The following is a 15107-nucleotide window of genomic DNA, read 5'->3' on the forward strand; positions in this document are numbered from 1 at the left end:
TTTTTTTATTTTTATTTTTTGAAAAGCAAGACAAAACAGTAAAAAGCACATTTTGACTTTTTTAATTTATGCAATGGTGAAAAAAAAAAAAAAAGGTAAAACGGTATTCGGCCTTCGGCCTGGGCCCAGTGTTTAATTTTGTTCGGCCAAGAATTTTCATTTCGGTGCATCCCTATTTATATTGTATTTATTTACAGAGGTATATTATGTCACACTTCACACTTCTCTAGTAAGTTTCGTCTGTGTGTGAAGACAGTGGCGCAAATCCGTGAATGAATGTTCCGAAGTGAAATACACTTTAAAGGTTGAATGGAATTGAATTGAATTAAAGTTGAATAAACTTCAACTTTACTGTTCAGTGCACTGATGTCAGACTCATTTTGGATAATAAAGTTTATTGTTAAATTGTTAAATGCCCTGCCTCCATTACGTATCTCTGTCACGTCATTGTATGTGTTTGATCACCACATTTGAGTGATCATTGCAAAAAATTTGTTTATGTATATATATTCTGTTTATGTATATAATGTATTCTATATATATAGTACCAGTCAAATGTTTGGACACACGAATGGGAAAGTGTCCAAACTTTTGACTGGTATTGTACTATAATATACACAAAGAATATCGGCCGATATATCGATATCGGCCTTTTTTTTTACTCCCTAATATCGGTATCGGTATCGGCCCCAAAAAACCCATATCGGTCGGGCTCTAGTTATAACTCGACCTTTCAGTGAAACTACATACTTCTCTTTGGTGACATACTGGATTCTCCAGTTATTTAGTCTATTTAAACTCCACCCCTTCCCTACAAGTTCGAATTCAGATCCATCCAATCAACAACTGATGAGAAACAAGTCCCCACACTACATTTTTTCCTTTATGATACTTTGTTTCACTCAGATATATGTCAAAATATGGAAGAAAAAAATGTAGGTCTCACTTTATATTAGGCGGCCTTAACTAACTATGTACTTTTTAAATTAATCATTTGATACAATGCACTTAGTGTACATACCTGTTTTTACATTGTACTTAAAGGGTTAGTTCACCCAAAAATGAAAATTTTGTCATTAATTACCCTCATGTCGTTCTAAATCCGTAAGACCTCCGACGCAAAGGAAACAAAAATAACGACTTTATTCAACAATTCGTCTCCTCCGCGTCACCCTGGTGCCATTTTGGAGAGTATCCACTGAACACAAACAGCGTACGCTATTCTGTGTCAGGCGCAGCTGACACAGTCGTTATTATTGTTTTCTTTGCGTACAAAAAGTATTCTCGTAGCTTCGTAAAATTACGGTTGAACCCCTGATGTCACATGGATTATTTTACCGATCTCCTTGCTACGTTTCTGGACCTTGATCGTGGTAATTACATTGCTGTCTATGGGAGGGTCAGAGAGCTCTCAGAATTCATCAAAAATATCTTAATTTGTGTTCCGAAGATGAACGGAGGTCTTACGGGTTTAGAACGACATGGGGGTGAGTAATTAATGACAAAATTTTCATTTTTGGGTGAACTAACCCTTTAATACCTGCATGTAATTACATATGTAATAAATTTCTGTAATTACATTTATAATTACACTGTTGACCCATCTCTTACACCTTAACCCACCCTTAAACCTACCATTACCACCAAACCTGTCCCTAACCTTACCTGTATCCCGCCTCAATAGCAGCAAAAGTGTTTTGCAAGACAATATGAACAAATGATTTAATTAAGTACATTGTAGTTAAGGCCACCTAATATAAAGTGGGACTAAAGTCTGTTGTTTCTTTTATTACATCACAAATTTAAGAAAACAACAATGCTCTTTCTCTTTCAGAACACACAGTGGCTCCCTCACCACAGGTGTCCCCTGTCAGACATGTGATGTACGACATCAGCTTACCAGTGCCTCATTCTGTGACGTCAGAGAACGACACCCCTATTCTCCTTCCTTCAGTGTGGGTGAACGGGAATCCGGTGGAAACGTCTCCTCTTACTCACCACCCACCGTCACTCGTACTACAGCGACCTCAACCAGAGTCAACCAAACCAGTAACTCAGTCAGGTCAACCACAGGCAACCACGCTGCCAGCCAAGTCCCAGAAAACCCAGTCAGCTCAGCCGAAATCCCAAGAGACACAGCTACCCAAGTCCCAGTCAAAGCCAAGGCCCGAGCCCCCGCTCCCAGCCCTGGGGGTGCTTCAGAAGGGCTCTCTCTCCCTCTCCCTGCAGAACCTCTCTCGCCGTGGGGAAGACAAGCAGAGCGGCGGCCCTGTGGATGGCCGTCGCTGGTCCTTTGATAAACCCGGAGAGGAAGAAAAAGCCGCCATCGTTCAAGCATTAGAGCAAGCTGGAAGAGTTACAGATGAGGTCGAGATGGAAACAGTGATATCTGCTGGAGAGACAGAGACTCAGAGCAAGAAAAGGAGGGGCCTGTTCTCACATGGGAAAGGTGATTCGGCTAGGAAAGGACCAATCGCGAGCAAAGAGGAAGCAGAACGTGCTCAACCACTTGTAGAAGTCAAACATAAAGGATGGTTCAGCTCCAAGGACTCACACAGTAAACCCAGGTAAACTTATCTTTGCCGATTTTATGTTAGAAATGCTAAATAGAAGTATGTGTGTGTGTGTTTTTGTGGTTCAGTGAGAGTGAACATTGTGACATGCAGCCATAGATCTAGTTTCAGCATCTCCATTGCAGAGGGAGGTGTTGCCTGGAAACCTGAAATCTTGAGTTGTTTCCTTTTAACTTTCTTTTTCTTTCTTTCTCTCTCTCTCTTTCACACTTGTTCTCCCTCAATACCAAGATTTGATTTCTCCATTTTAATCGGCAAGTGCTATTTTTGCACTGCAGACAGATGGATCTGAATGTGTGTGGGAGTGTTTGTGTTCACTATGAATGGGAGGAGTCACTCAGTTTAATTCTGTCACTGACCTAAACCAGTATAACTGCATTCTTGTTTCTGTTGTAGGTGTGTATGCTGTTCATTGTTTGGTAAATATTTTCATTTTTCATGGGTGATGGTAGATCACACTCTGTTCTATTTTTTCAGAGCTTTGGTTTGGGTTTTTGTAAAGCAGGGAAACACCTCTTCATGCTGCGTCAACTGATACGTACACACACGTGATCATAAACAGATACATGACCCTCTAGGATTTTGCAAATTCATCAAATCCCTGTGTTAATTGGGAGAGCTTGCAATTTTGTCACATCTTCAATTTTTCATCAAAAACGTAAACGTGAAGGGGGAAAAGAAAGTGATTTTAGCTAATTAAATCTGTGAATTCCAGGCATATTGAATTAATCTCATGTTGAAGTTTCCTGCTGATGTCTTGGAGCAAATCCCACAGTGAGCATCATTATGTTGTACTCACTCTGTAGGGCACTTGAAGTGAGATTACTCAGAAGAGAGCAGCATTACAGCTCATATCTGCACATTTGGTACATGTGCGAAGACGTCACTGACACTTTATTTTAAATCCTATTAGTCAAAAAACAAGCGAATACAACTTATGCTTCCAGTATTGCCCTTTTGTGTCTTGGGTTTTGAAATTAGTACAACCTCAGACTTTAAAATTATCTTTCTAAGACCGTGTTATCATAAACTGCAAAGTTCTTGGCTCTTTTTTTGCAGTATTTAGTTGCTTACATTTGTTTCTAATGACCCTACAAAATGCACCATATTTGCGTCTGTCAAAGACGCAAAAATACCTTTTGGAATTTGCTTCTTGATAACTTTGAGATTAAAATTAAATGCTTAGACTATGATTTATGGTAGGATTACACAGCAAAACACAAAAATTCTGGAAATAGCAGTGCTATTTCTGTGATGCAATCATTTGTGTCCCTCATAATCCTGATGGAAGTGAGATAAATGTGTTTACACAAATAGACCAAAGAGAATATAATCTATACTGATCGAGTTATTATTCACCCATGAAATGTCCCATAACAGGCTAAATCTTTATTACTAATGACCTATTAAATGGATACAGATTAAGCCTTGACCTAACATAAAAACAGTGTTATTTTGACAATCACCATTTACAATGCCGTTTAGCTCACAACTATTGTAAATTTTTTTCCCAAGCAACTGGCTTCTAGCATGCTTTTATTATCTCTGCGACATCCAGTTCAAATGAATTAATAGAAATGTCACTGAAGTTCAACTACTGGAACATGTCAAATACCCCAACCAATCACATGCTCTTATGTTTACTTGCTTAAAGCAAAAAGGGATTTTGTTTGTGAGCTTAACTATATGGGCATAGATGTCACTCTGTAGAAGTCTATCTTGTTTGCTCTGTCTTTCTTTTTTCTGCCTCTCACCTCTCCCTCTGATATAGTTGGGTGATTGTCATGACCTTTCAAACTCAGCATTTCTTCGTTTCTCAGAGTAAAGCAGGTCTAGCCAGACACTGTGTTCGAAATATTGTCTTACATCATACTGCCTGCCACATGACAAGGCACTACTGCAATGGTATTTCTCTGAACAGCAAAAGAAACAGTAGACCAAATTTATTAAACTGTAGTATATTGAGAAGTTATCATATGACCTATGTTTGCCATTGCACTCTGGGGAATCTACCTGATCCTAGTGTGCTCTGATTTTATACTGCATATTTCACCGTAAATGTCAACAATATATCACATATACATATATATAAAAAAAGCATATTATCCAGAGTATGTACGCTGCTAAATATGATAGTATAGTATTTCGACCACAACATGGCCTCTATTTAGAAGTTCTAGTTTTTTTAATTCTTTTTTTTTTCTTTTTTGGTGTTTCTTATTTTGGTTGTTTTGGGGTTATATTATTTTATTTTATTATTATTATTATTGTTTAAAATAGCATTGTGCACAATTAGTACTCATGCAGTGCTGTGGGAGTGCTGTTAGTCTCTCTTGTCTGAAGGATTTCACATTTTGGACGGTGAAGGTCACTGGTCATTGCTTATGGCCATCAATGTTTCTCGCCGTTATTATGAGTTTAATGGAGGCCACGGTCACTAATGGTGTGTACTTTATATACCTTCCTTTCACAGCCCGCTGGTGTCTCCTCAGTCAGACTCAAGTGCCAGTACAATCTGTCCCATTGTACCCTTGACCTTTAATGACCCTTCACAGAGTATGGCTGACAAAAACGCTAATCCCTTCACTTCTCCCCTACCCCTTTTTGATGCCAATCCGTTCCTCCCACACACACAGCAGAATCCATTCATTCAGGAGCTTCAGTCTGCTGCTCCTTTAACTCCTGATGTGCCCTCTCTCTTTAGCTCAACCCACTCGCAGTCTGATGGTAATGCCACCCCAGATTTGCTAAGGACTGGAAACCAAAAAGAACCTTCCCAAATGGATATATCATTTGATCCTTTAATTTCTCACTTCAAGGGGCCGACAGAAAAGGATGACTTTGAACATTTTGCTAAGGACAGATTGAAGTCCGAGGAGGTGAATGAAACAACAAATTTGGTTACACCCCCTGCTCTCTTCATGAAAACAAATAATCAAGAGCCCTCAGGTGCATTGGGTGGTTTAATGGTGTCGGATACAAATTACCCAACTGATTTAGGACGAACTGCTTCAGCAAGTACTGTAGAGACATCTAAGGAAACTGCTGCTGACACACCTCAAGTTTCAGAAAGTGATGTTAATTATATTTGCTCTAGTTCTAACAAGCCTGACCTCACTGCTCACGGGGTGCATGTCTTCCCAGAATTTGATCTCAATTCATCTGAAATTTCCTTGCCTGAAAATTCCAGTTTAGAGTTTTCTGAACTGAATACACTTGCATGCCCTTATCCTGCACTGTCACCTCACTCCAACAATGAAGACAGTGCTGATGACACAACTCTTGAAGACCACCCAAAGACCAAACAAAGTGTCACACAGCCATCAGTATCAAAAGCAGACACTGTTGAACTTCCTCCTAGTATCTCCTTTGAGTTCTCAGAGGGGGTGTCTGTGAGTCCTGAAACATCACAGAGGCCTGAAATGCTAGAGTTTGCTAAAGATATTGAATCTGGGACAGTCCATGAAGATCATATGCCATTCTGTGGAGACAACAGCTTAGGTGACACCCTGGAACAGTCAACAGTGATATCTGATTCCTTAGGTGGAGACCTAGACCACCAGTCTATTGAGCACCGTCTTTCTCCACAGTCTGACATCATTCAAAGTAATATAACACAATTCGATGAAAAATTTTGGGGATCAAATGCCTCACTCATTCAAAATGTGGCGTTAAGTGGAAAGTCCCTAGTTGAAGCCACTGAACCTTTAGTATTCCATGTTCAATCAGGACAGAGTTCCCTAGTATCAACTGCTCTGCCAGTCAAGAATGGAGAGAAAACGGATGCAGGTATGGACACCATGCTACAGAATGAATCAGGAAATGGTATCTTAGAGGGTGTCAGTAGTAAAGATATATGTTCTGAAATTGAAGAATTTGTTCCTGAGAACCTAATTGATGGCCCTTCCTTTCCAGTACTCCCAAAATCCATGTCTAATGACATGCAGGAGGACAAACAAGAGAAAGTCAATGAGTTGCCAACTAGTCCATTTAAGAAAGATAACCTGGTAAGTCAACTCAGCACCATCAGTGAAGAGGAAGAAGTAATGCCTTCTAATGGACCGACACTTCCTGTAGAACATCTCCATCCCAACACTGGAATTAGAACAGGGACAGAGGAGGATGCATCGGATCTAAACTCAGTGCTCTCACCTGGTAGCGTTCTTCTCCACAGCATGTACAAGAGTGCAGATTCAGACCATTATCTTACTTGTGTATCTCAACAGGATTTCCCAGTTTCCCCTAGCTTAGAGCTCACAAAGGAAGTGAAACCAAGACATGATCTTTCTGAGGAAGACAGTTCAAAATTTGAATCCTTGCCAAACCATATCCCTAATGTTGTGCAACAAGATGACATATCTGCGAAAGACATACCAGAAATGGGTTGTAAGCAAGATGAGGTCATAGCAGAAAACATTAATCCTTCTCCAGAAGCCTTACCAAAACAAGATGTTCTACCAAATAATTCCCTATTGGACCTCCTGCCAGAAACGCATACCTTTTCCCCCAAATCAGCCCCTTCACTCAGTACTTCATCTGAGAACATGATAAAGTCAGATTTTGATGAAGCAGTGCTACAGTGCAACCCCTCAGGGGACATTGTTGAGAAATCCGACTTTCCCAAAGATATATCACCAATTGTTGTTACCTCAGAAATGATAGCAGAACTTGAGGCTCAGCTTGCACCATTAGATACAGACACATGTCTGGTAGATGAGAGTAAAACCTGCCCAAAAGATGGATCCTTTAATATAGAACCTTTTGGGATTGTATCAGAGAACAACTTGCATTTAGTCCAGTTGACTGATTCTAATGTGTTTGTATCCAATTGTTCATCAGAACAAACCTCCAGTATCACTCAGGACCTTGTCATAACTGATTCTGACCTGAAAAACGTCTTTGTACCCCAGCCAACTGAAATGCACCTTCCTAGTATTAGCAAAGGTCTGGTGGCAAACCCTGAATCTGCAGACACTCACAATGACCCAGAACCAAATCCTAAACGAACAGATAGTCTAGAAGTAAATATTGATTTTTGGACAACTCCAGCTGTTCGACATTCTGTGACACCTGACTTATTTCCAGTGAACTGGCCCACATTATCCCAGCCATCAGCCCCTTCACCCTTCGACCAGCCATCGCTGGCTTCAAGGCATGATCGTAGCCTTAACTTTACATCTTCTTTGTTCAACCTTTCACCTGTAGCTTCCTCAACACCACATGTAGCAGTAGACACTAATGCGCTGCCCCAGCTATTCCCCTTCCCCACAATTCCCCGTACCTCAGAGGTGCCACGTCCAGAACCTGCTGCTCCTCTTCCTACTATGCAGGCTGTGAATTCTACAGCATACAATCCTTTTCTCCAGGATAAAACACCGACATCTGATCATCAGAGCAGGTGAGGTCTCCAGCTTTGTTGTAGATGTCAAATGAGACCGAGGTTGATTCCTCAAGGTCTTGATCTTGCACTGGTATTTTTTTTTAATTCCTTGGGCTCACCAGTCACTTTCATTCTGCGTTGCAATTGTCTTCACTCAGTGATGTTTAAAGGTAAAATCTGTAATTATTGAAACTCCTAGAAATTTGTGCTGAACCAACATTTTTGGCCAGTGCTAATAACTGATTATTTATATTTAGCTTAAATATATTGCATTGATACCATTAAAAAGCACCATTTATTGGCTGATACACATAAGACCACCAGTATATAGTCCATACATGACTGAAATTATTTTGGTGTTGGACTACACAAGGGCTACAGCATCTCAAACTGAGGTTCTGCATGCATCTACCATTGATATCTTGCCAGTATCAATAACTACAGATTTCCTGTTTTTGCAAATATGTGGTGTGAGGTATGTTTCTTGTGAAAATGGTGTTATGGGGTTGGGCAAGGTGTTTTTTGGGATGTCTTATTATATGCAGCAATCAATGCGCTTCACTTTCCCGGGTTGCAGGGTGACTCTTCCCCTTCGTCCACATCTTCTCTCTTGTGTTAATTTGTTTGTGGTAGCAGCATGTCTCCTGATTTCTCCATGGACAGTCAGACATAGGCTCACACTCTCTTGTGGATCCTACAGTAGAGATGGGGGAGCCTCGCTTCAATTAGCAGGTGTTAACCTAGTGAGCTGTGAGTGTGTGTTGTTGAGTCCACAGGAAGCTTGCCTAAGTAAATTTAAGTTTCTATGATTTCGGGGACTTGGCTTGGTTTCTTGCGTATTTTTGACTCTGTTATCCTTAATGCATCTGGTCTAAGGGGTTATAGGATGGCAACCGAAGATAGCATTTATTGCATTCTTGAGATCTCCTTTCTCTCAAAACTAAGGACTTTTCATGAAAACGTCTTAAGTGGTGTGCTGTTGTGAATAAATTCATTGACTCATTATATGAAGCTGTCACCATTGTTTATTGCACTCTTTCCCATCTAATCTTGCTGTGTCATTATGTCTTTTAGTCCACACCCAGTGAAGCCATTGACACCTCCTGATGAGAAAAGGTCAGAGGGTCGCTCAGTACTAGAGAAGCTTAAATCCACCATCCACTCAGGACGAACAGGCCAGGATGCTGACAAGAAGGTACTGCATGAGTATAAAGCAGTCTGCTTTGTAGATAATACATTTGCTATTTGAGTAAACAGATCGCATTTAATTCATTGACACTGATGAACCTGAAATCATTTAGTCAGCTTTCACTTGTCATGCACTTGATCTCCTTATTGGCTTCTAAATACAGTGCAATTACAACTTTTTCCTACTCTGATCATTATTTGAGTTAAAGCAATATTACTGCTCTATTTATCTCAAAAGTATTAGATATAATTTTGCCACATTCACACTACAGTTCAAAAGTTTGGGGTTGGCTTTTAAAAAAATATATATATTTGAAAAATGTCTCTTATGCTCGCCAAAGCTGCATTTGTATAAAAAAAGCAAAAAGAGTAATAATGTGAAATATTATTACAATTTTTTTAATGTAATTTATTACTGTGATGCAAAGCTGAATTTTCAGCATCATTACTCCAGTCTTCAGTGTCACATGATCCTTCAGAAATCATTCTAATATGATGATTTGGTGCATTTCTTATTACTGTTGAAAACATTTGTGCTGATTGTTATATTTGTAGAAACCGTATTATGCACAGACATGATATTTTTTAATTTTTTAACATTTAGATGAAATTTCTTTGTAAATGAATTGACTAAAATGACCATGTTTAAATATAAATCAAATTAAACCATCATCTACTGGTTCAGTTACTACTAGCACTGCTTCTAATAATTCTTTCATTAACATGATCACAAATCAAACATAATCCAGAAGTGTTTTTTTTTAATCAACTCCAAAATATTTTTGTAAATCTTTTTTTTTGTCTTTCTCGTTTTAGCAGCTAGTGGAGGGAGGAGGCACGTACTATCACCTGAACCACAGCGAGCTGGTGAATTTGCTGATCCAGCGGGATACTGAGCTCAGGCAGGAGCGGGAGGAGTACGAGAGGCGAGGGGCGCTGCTGGAGAAGCGTGAGACGGAGCTAAAGAAGATGAAGGTCCTGATCAGAGATCTAGAGGATTACATCGACACGCTTCTTGTACGCATCATGGAGCAGACCCCCACGCTGCTGCAGGTCCGCTCTATGATGAAATGATACAACAAACGCCTCCACTATCCCTCCACGAATCCTGGGTGGACATCACAACCCTGCACTGCTACAGCAACCATATAAATGTAGAGAGCTATGGGCATGGAGGAGAGGGTGTAGATTTGGTGTTCTTAACTGTGTCCAGAAATAATTGGGTCTCTGCTGGGGTCCGTATGGACTGCAGGTTTGCATTTGATGGTTAAAGGTCGGCACTCTGCTGCTAAACTTCAAAGCTGGTAGGATCCATTTTGACGTGTGTCAGCTGATATTCACTCACTAGACATGTCACTAAGACACATGCCAGTCCAGCTATGTACCAAAACCACCTGTCAATCGAAAGGAAGGCATGACTGTGACATGCCAGTCTTCTAGTGCTAGTGTGAATGGTTTTTAATGCACGAAGAAAAACATCGATTTATCTTTTGTTTCTTCTATCACGTTTTTCTAACATGTAACGCTCAGCTGCTTGAACCGAGAACAAAAATTTAGGGTGTTTGAGATCCGTTTTTTCGAGTTTGAGATCACTTGAAAGCGTCCGAGAGGGAGCGTGAGACGTAGAAAGCAGGAAAGAGAGCAGAATCAGCCAGTTTCGAATCTGCTTGTGCCTCCCTACATGTCTTCCGCACTTTACTTAAGAGCTTAAGGGTAGAGGCTCACACCAACTGACCTTCTCGCTTCGGTTTGTAGGTCAGTGTCCTTCCTCTCCCTTCCTTTGCTTGAGCCAATGCACATACATCGCTGCCAGTGCTTTCAGGTGTAATGAATGGGATATATACTGTATTCAATGCATATATGCCACTCTGACAAAATGCCAAATGCTGCCTTATCATACAGTATTTTCTCCATTCTGTTCTCGCTGAACTCATCACTTTTAATTAGATTGCACATTATATTACAAAACTAATGGCGGAGGAGTGTTTCAAGTTAAACTTTCCCAAGACTGTTAGGTATCGAGATGAACAAATGGATCTGAAGAGAGAACGAAAGCCATGAAAACAGCAAATGCCAGAAATGATTTGCTCTAAATTAACGTTACAGTATTCTCAATACCGCAACGGCTCTGTTAATGTTACTGTAATGTAATTCTGGTGTTTCTATGGTGTCGCCACTATCAGTGTTGCCACTGTCTGTGTACAATGTAGCACTATATGTAGATGTGTGATAGAGGCATAGGCCGCAGCACTTTTAAACCTCACACTGAGGCATTTACAACCGTTCTTTCTCAACAGCTTAGGAAGTGCACGTAGTCAAACGCACACGTTCACTGCACAAACGAATCTTCCTCTAAAAACAGGATATTCATGGTGTTTCAGTGCTAGTCCCTAAAGCTCAAGATCTATCAATAACATATTTCTGAGTAGAAGCACTTAAGGACTCATGTGCTCGGACTGTTGAAGGTGGATTAATGAATGTTCATTTATTAAGGCTTAATGTAAAAGTTTACAATTTTTCAAAAATGTGTTACATTTTAATCATGCGAATATCTATTTTTTTTTTTTATTGTTTTTTTGCTTTGTGGCCAGGTCTTTTGTCATCTTTTCTTTTGGGTGGTCTGAAGGTCTGTACGATCAGTTCATTTATTTTCTCATTTCCTTTAAATGCTGTTTGTGTACATCGATTCGTGATTATTAAGGTCAGTAGTAACAGAAAGCAATAGATGTGAAGGCCAGGCTTTTGCAGAAATTAAGAGATTCATACTTTTTTAGGTCTAAACAGATGGAATGTAATATGAAATATGTGCTTAGGTTGGCACTGTGTTGAACAGCAGTTTATATAAATATTCACCAACGCACACAGCCTGCAGCCTAGTAAGAAGGTGTGTTCAAGTGCCCTTGGCTGAATGTTATCATGAGATGTCATGAGATGTGTGTGCAGAAGAAGATTTGTATGCTTTTAATGGTGAAGATGATAATCAAAGCTACATTTTATGTAGTACAAACTCTGGAACTTGCAAATAAAAACTTTTGTTTACTATACTACATTTCATTTTATTTTTTAGAAGTCTGGAATGTCTTTTTTTTTTTCTTTTAAGCTCATTTAAAACCTAGATATTTTTTTAAAGAATTGCAAAGGGTTTATTTTAAAGTTGTAGAAATGCATCAGTAAGCGGCTTGATGCCCGAATCCTCATTCTTAAGACTATAGGCTCAACTCTTCCTCCTTTGGTGTAAATTTCAGTGGATTCCTGTCACAATCAAAATAAGAATGGCTTAAATTAACCTCACGTATCAAGTAGCATTTAAGCACCGAACATGAAGGGTGTGTTCAGTGGAACCATTTGTTTTAGGTGCAAAATATTCGAAGTGCTTCCCTGAGGTGCTGTTTGATTGGATGTTCACAGGGTGTAGTAACATGAGTGTCAACTGGAGGTTGTGGTGTATTCTTTTTTTTATCAAATGCCTCATCTGAGAGATGTTCAGTCGACTTTTGGTGTGCTCTTAAGCATCTCTGCTAAGAAAAGGTCTCTGTTGATGAAATAAACTTTTCACTTTGGGATGCATCTCTAACTGTCGTTATTTGACGTGAAGACAAAGCTCTCAAGCGCCTCAAAATTAAACCACTATTTCAACACTAGTATATTGAGCATTAAATATAGTTATTTTAGTGATTTTGCTTCAAACTATATCCAAATGGCATTTGCCTCAGTAATAAAACGATTTAGATTTGCTCACACTGAATTACGTCTTTCTGATATTTTTAGACCATATAATAGGAGACAAAATTAAATATTGCACAGCATGTAGACAAGCTATTTGAGGAATGACTATCTTGGGTAAATACATTACAGGGTATGAATCAAATCACACCCTGTACAGTAACAACAAGGTCATAATAATGACTAAACTGAACCACATGATATAGTTGTGGTGGCTGAAATTACCTAATTTATTAATAAAAGAAAAACAAGGATTCACTGACGTTCATGGCAAATTTTTAAGCTACTCTTTAAAAGTTAATTCATCACACATATCCTTTGACCTGTTAGAAAACGACATTACCCAAAATGCATCGATACGGATACTCGACCACTCTGAGGGAACTCTGCGTAACTTTGAGATCTCAGTAAAACAGCCTTATTGACAGCACTGTGCATCTGGGAACACCTGCCATGCCTGCATCGACTGAGTGCCCTCCGTTTAGACTCGGCGAGTCTCGGTTTGATCAGGTAAACAATAGCCGGACCCAGTGCGTACGAATATGAGACATGTGCTTTTGCATCTGGTTGATTTCTCTAGGCTTACTGCAGACGGGATTGGAGACAGAATATTTCAGCTGAGTTGTTTGAGAGGAATCGCCTTTTTACTGCTCAAAAGAGATCCAGTTTACTTTTCTCGCTAAAACCAAACAGTTCACTGCAGTGTTTGCTTCTTCCGCCCTCACTCCTTGTTTAAGTTGCATTAACAGTGACCTCTGTTGGTGACATAACTGCTTTGTAAAATGTGATAAGTATTAATGTTGCTAGTTGCTTAGAAAAAATCAAGCACGTTTTATTTAGATTATTGGCAGAAATACAATAGTATAGCCTAAAACGCTGAGGTGCTGTTTGATTGGATGTTCACAGGGTGTAGTAACATGAGTGTCAACTGGAGGTTGTGGTGTATTCTTTTTTTTATCAAATGCCTCATCTGAGAGATGTTCAGTCGACTTTTGGTGTGCTCTTAAGCATCTCTGCTAAGAAAAGGTCTCTGTTGATGAAATAAACTTTTCACTTTGGGATGCATCTCTAACTGTCGTTATTTGACGTGAAGACAAAGCTCTCAAGCGCCTCAAAATTAAACCACTATTTCAACACTAGTATATTGAGCATTAAATATAGTTATTTTAGTGATTTTGCTTCAAACTATATCCAAATGGCATTTGCCTCAGTAATAAAACGATTTAGATTTGCTCACACTGAATTACGTCTTTCTGATATTTTTAGACCATATAATAGGAGACAAAATTAAATATTGCACAGCATGTAGACAAGCTATTTGAGGAATGACTATCTTGGGTAAATACATTACAGGGTATGAATCAAATCACACCCTGTACAGTAACAACAAGGTCATAATAATGACTAAACTGAACCACATGATATAGTTGTGGTGGCTGAAATTACCTAATTTATTAATAAAAGAAAAACAAGGATTCACTGACGTTCATGGCAAATTTTTAAGCTACTCTTTAAAAGTTAATTCATCACACATATCCTTTGACCTGTTAGAAAACGACATTACCCAAAATGCATCGATACGGATACTCGACCACTCTGAGGGAACTCTGCGTAACTTTGAGATCTCAGTAAAACAGCCTTATTGACTGCACTGTGCATCTGGGAACACCTGCCATGCCTGCATCGACTGAGTGCCCTCCGTTTAGACTCGGCGAGTCTCGGTTTGATCAGGTAAACAATAGCCGGACCCAGTGCGTACGAATATGAGACATGTGCTTTTGCATCTGGTTGATTTCTCTAGGCTTACTGCAGACGGGATTGGAGACAGAATATTTCAGCTGAGTTGTTTGAGAGGAATCGCCTTTTTACTGCTCAAAGGAGATCCAGTTTACTTTTCTCGCTAAAACCAAACAGTTCACTGCAGTGTTTGCTTCTTCCGCCCTCACTCCTTGTTTAAGTTGCATTAACAGTGACCTCTGTTGGTGACATAACTGCTTTGTAAAATGTGATAAGTATTAATGTTGCTAGTTGCTTAGAAAAAATCAAGCACGTTTTATTTAGATTATTGGCAGAAATACAATAGTATAGCCTAAAACGATGGGTCAGCATTTTAAATGAATCCTCAAATGAAAAAAAAAGAAGAAGTTCGAATTCTCTTAAGGCTACTAACACCCAAAACGTCATATACGGAGCCCGGTCTCATGAAAATGCGTATCAATAGCACTTTTTTTTTTTTTTTTTTT

The 15107-nt window shown here is 39.4% G+C and overlaps 2 protein-coding genes across 5 annotated transcripts in view; both read left to right on the top strand.

Moving 5' to 3' along the window:
* rab11fip5a (RAB11 family interacting protein 5a (class I)) overlaps positions 1-12180 on the top strand; it is a 25676-nt gene extending 13496 nt beyond the window's left edge. The window contains exons 3-7 of one of the 4 annotated variants that reach the window (XM_016545554.1): positions 1835-2567; positions 5047-6362; positions 6489-7971; positions 9028-9148; positions 9958-12180. In XM_016545554.1, the coding sequence (XP_016401040.1) occupies positions 1835-2567; positions 5047-6362; positions 6489-7971; positions 9028-9148; positions 9958-10215 (3911 nt within the window). In that variant the 3' untranslated portion in view covers positions 10216-12180. Of the gene's footprint in view, positions 1-1834; positions 2568-5046; positions 7972-9027; positions 9149-9957 lie in introns of all 4 variants that reach the window. The other 3 variants (XM_016545552.1, XM_016545553.1, XM_016545555.1) reach the window with 3 other exon arrangements.
* A 2267-nt stretch (positions 12181-14447) lies between these two features.
* sfxn5a (sideroflexin 5a) overlaps positions 14448-15107 on the top strand; it is a 14922-nt gene continuing 14262 nt past the window's right edge. Inside the window, exon 1 of the mRNA XM_016545442.1 lies at positions 14448-14595. Coding sequence (XP_016400928.1) covers positions 14539-14595 — 57 coding nt within the window. The 5' untranslated portion in view covers positions 14448-14538. The remainder of the gene's footprint in view (positions 14596-15107) is intronic.

Source organism: Sinocyclocheilus rhinocerous, unplaced genomic scaffold (genome assembly GCF_001515625.1).
Source record: "Sinocyclocheilus rhinocerous isolate Xijiao unplaced genomic scaffold, SAMN03320098_v1.1 scaffold789, whole genome shotgun sequence".
Lineage (NCBI taxonomy): Eukaryota > Metazoa > Chordata > Actinopteri > Cypriniformes > Cyprinidae > Sinocyclocheilus > Sinocyclocheilus rhinocerous.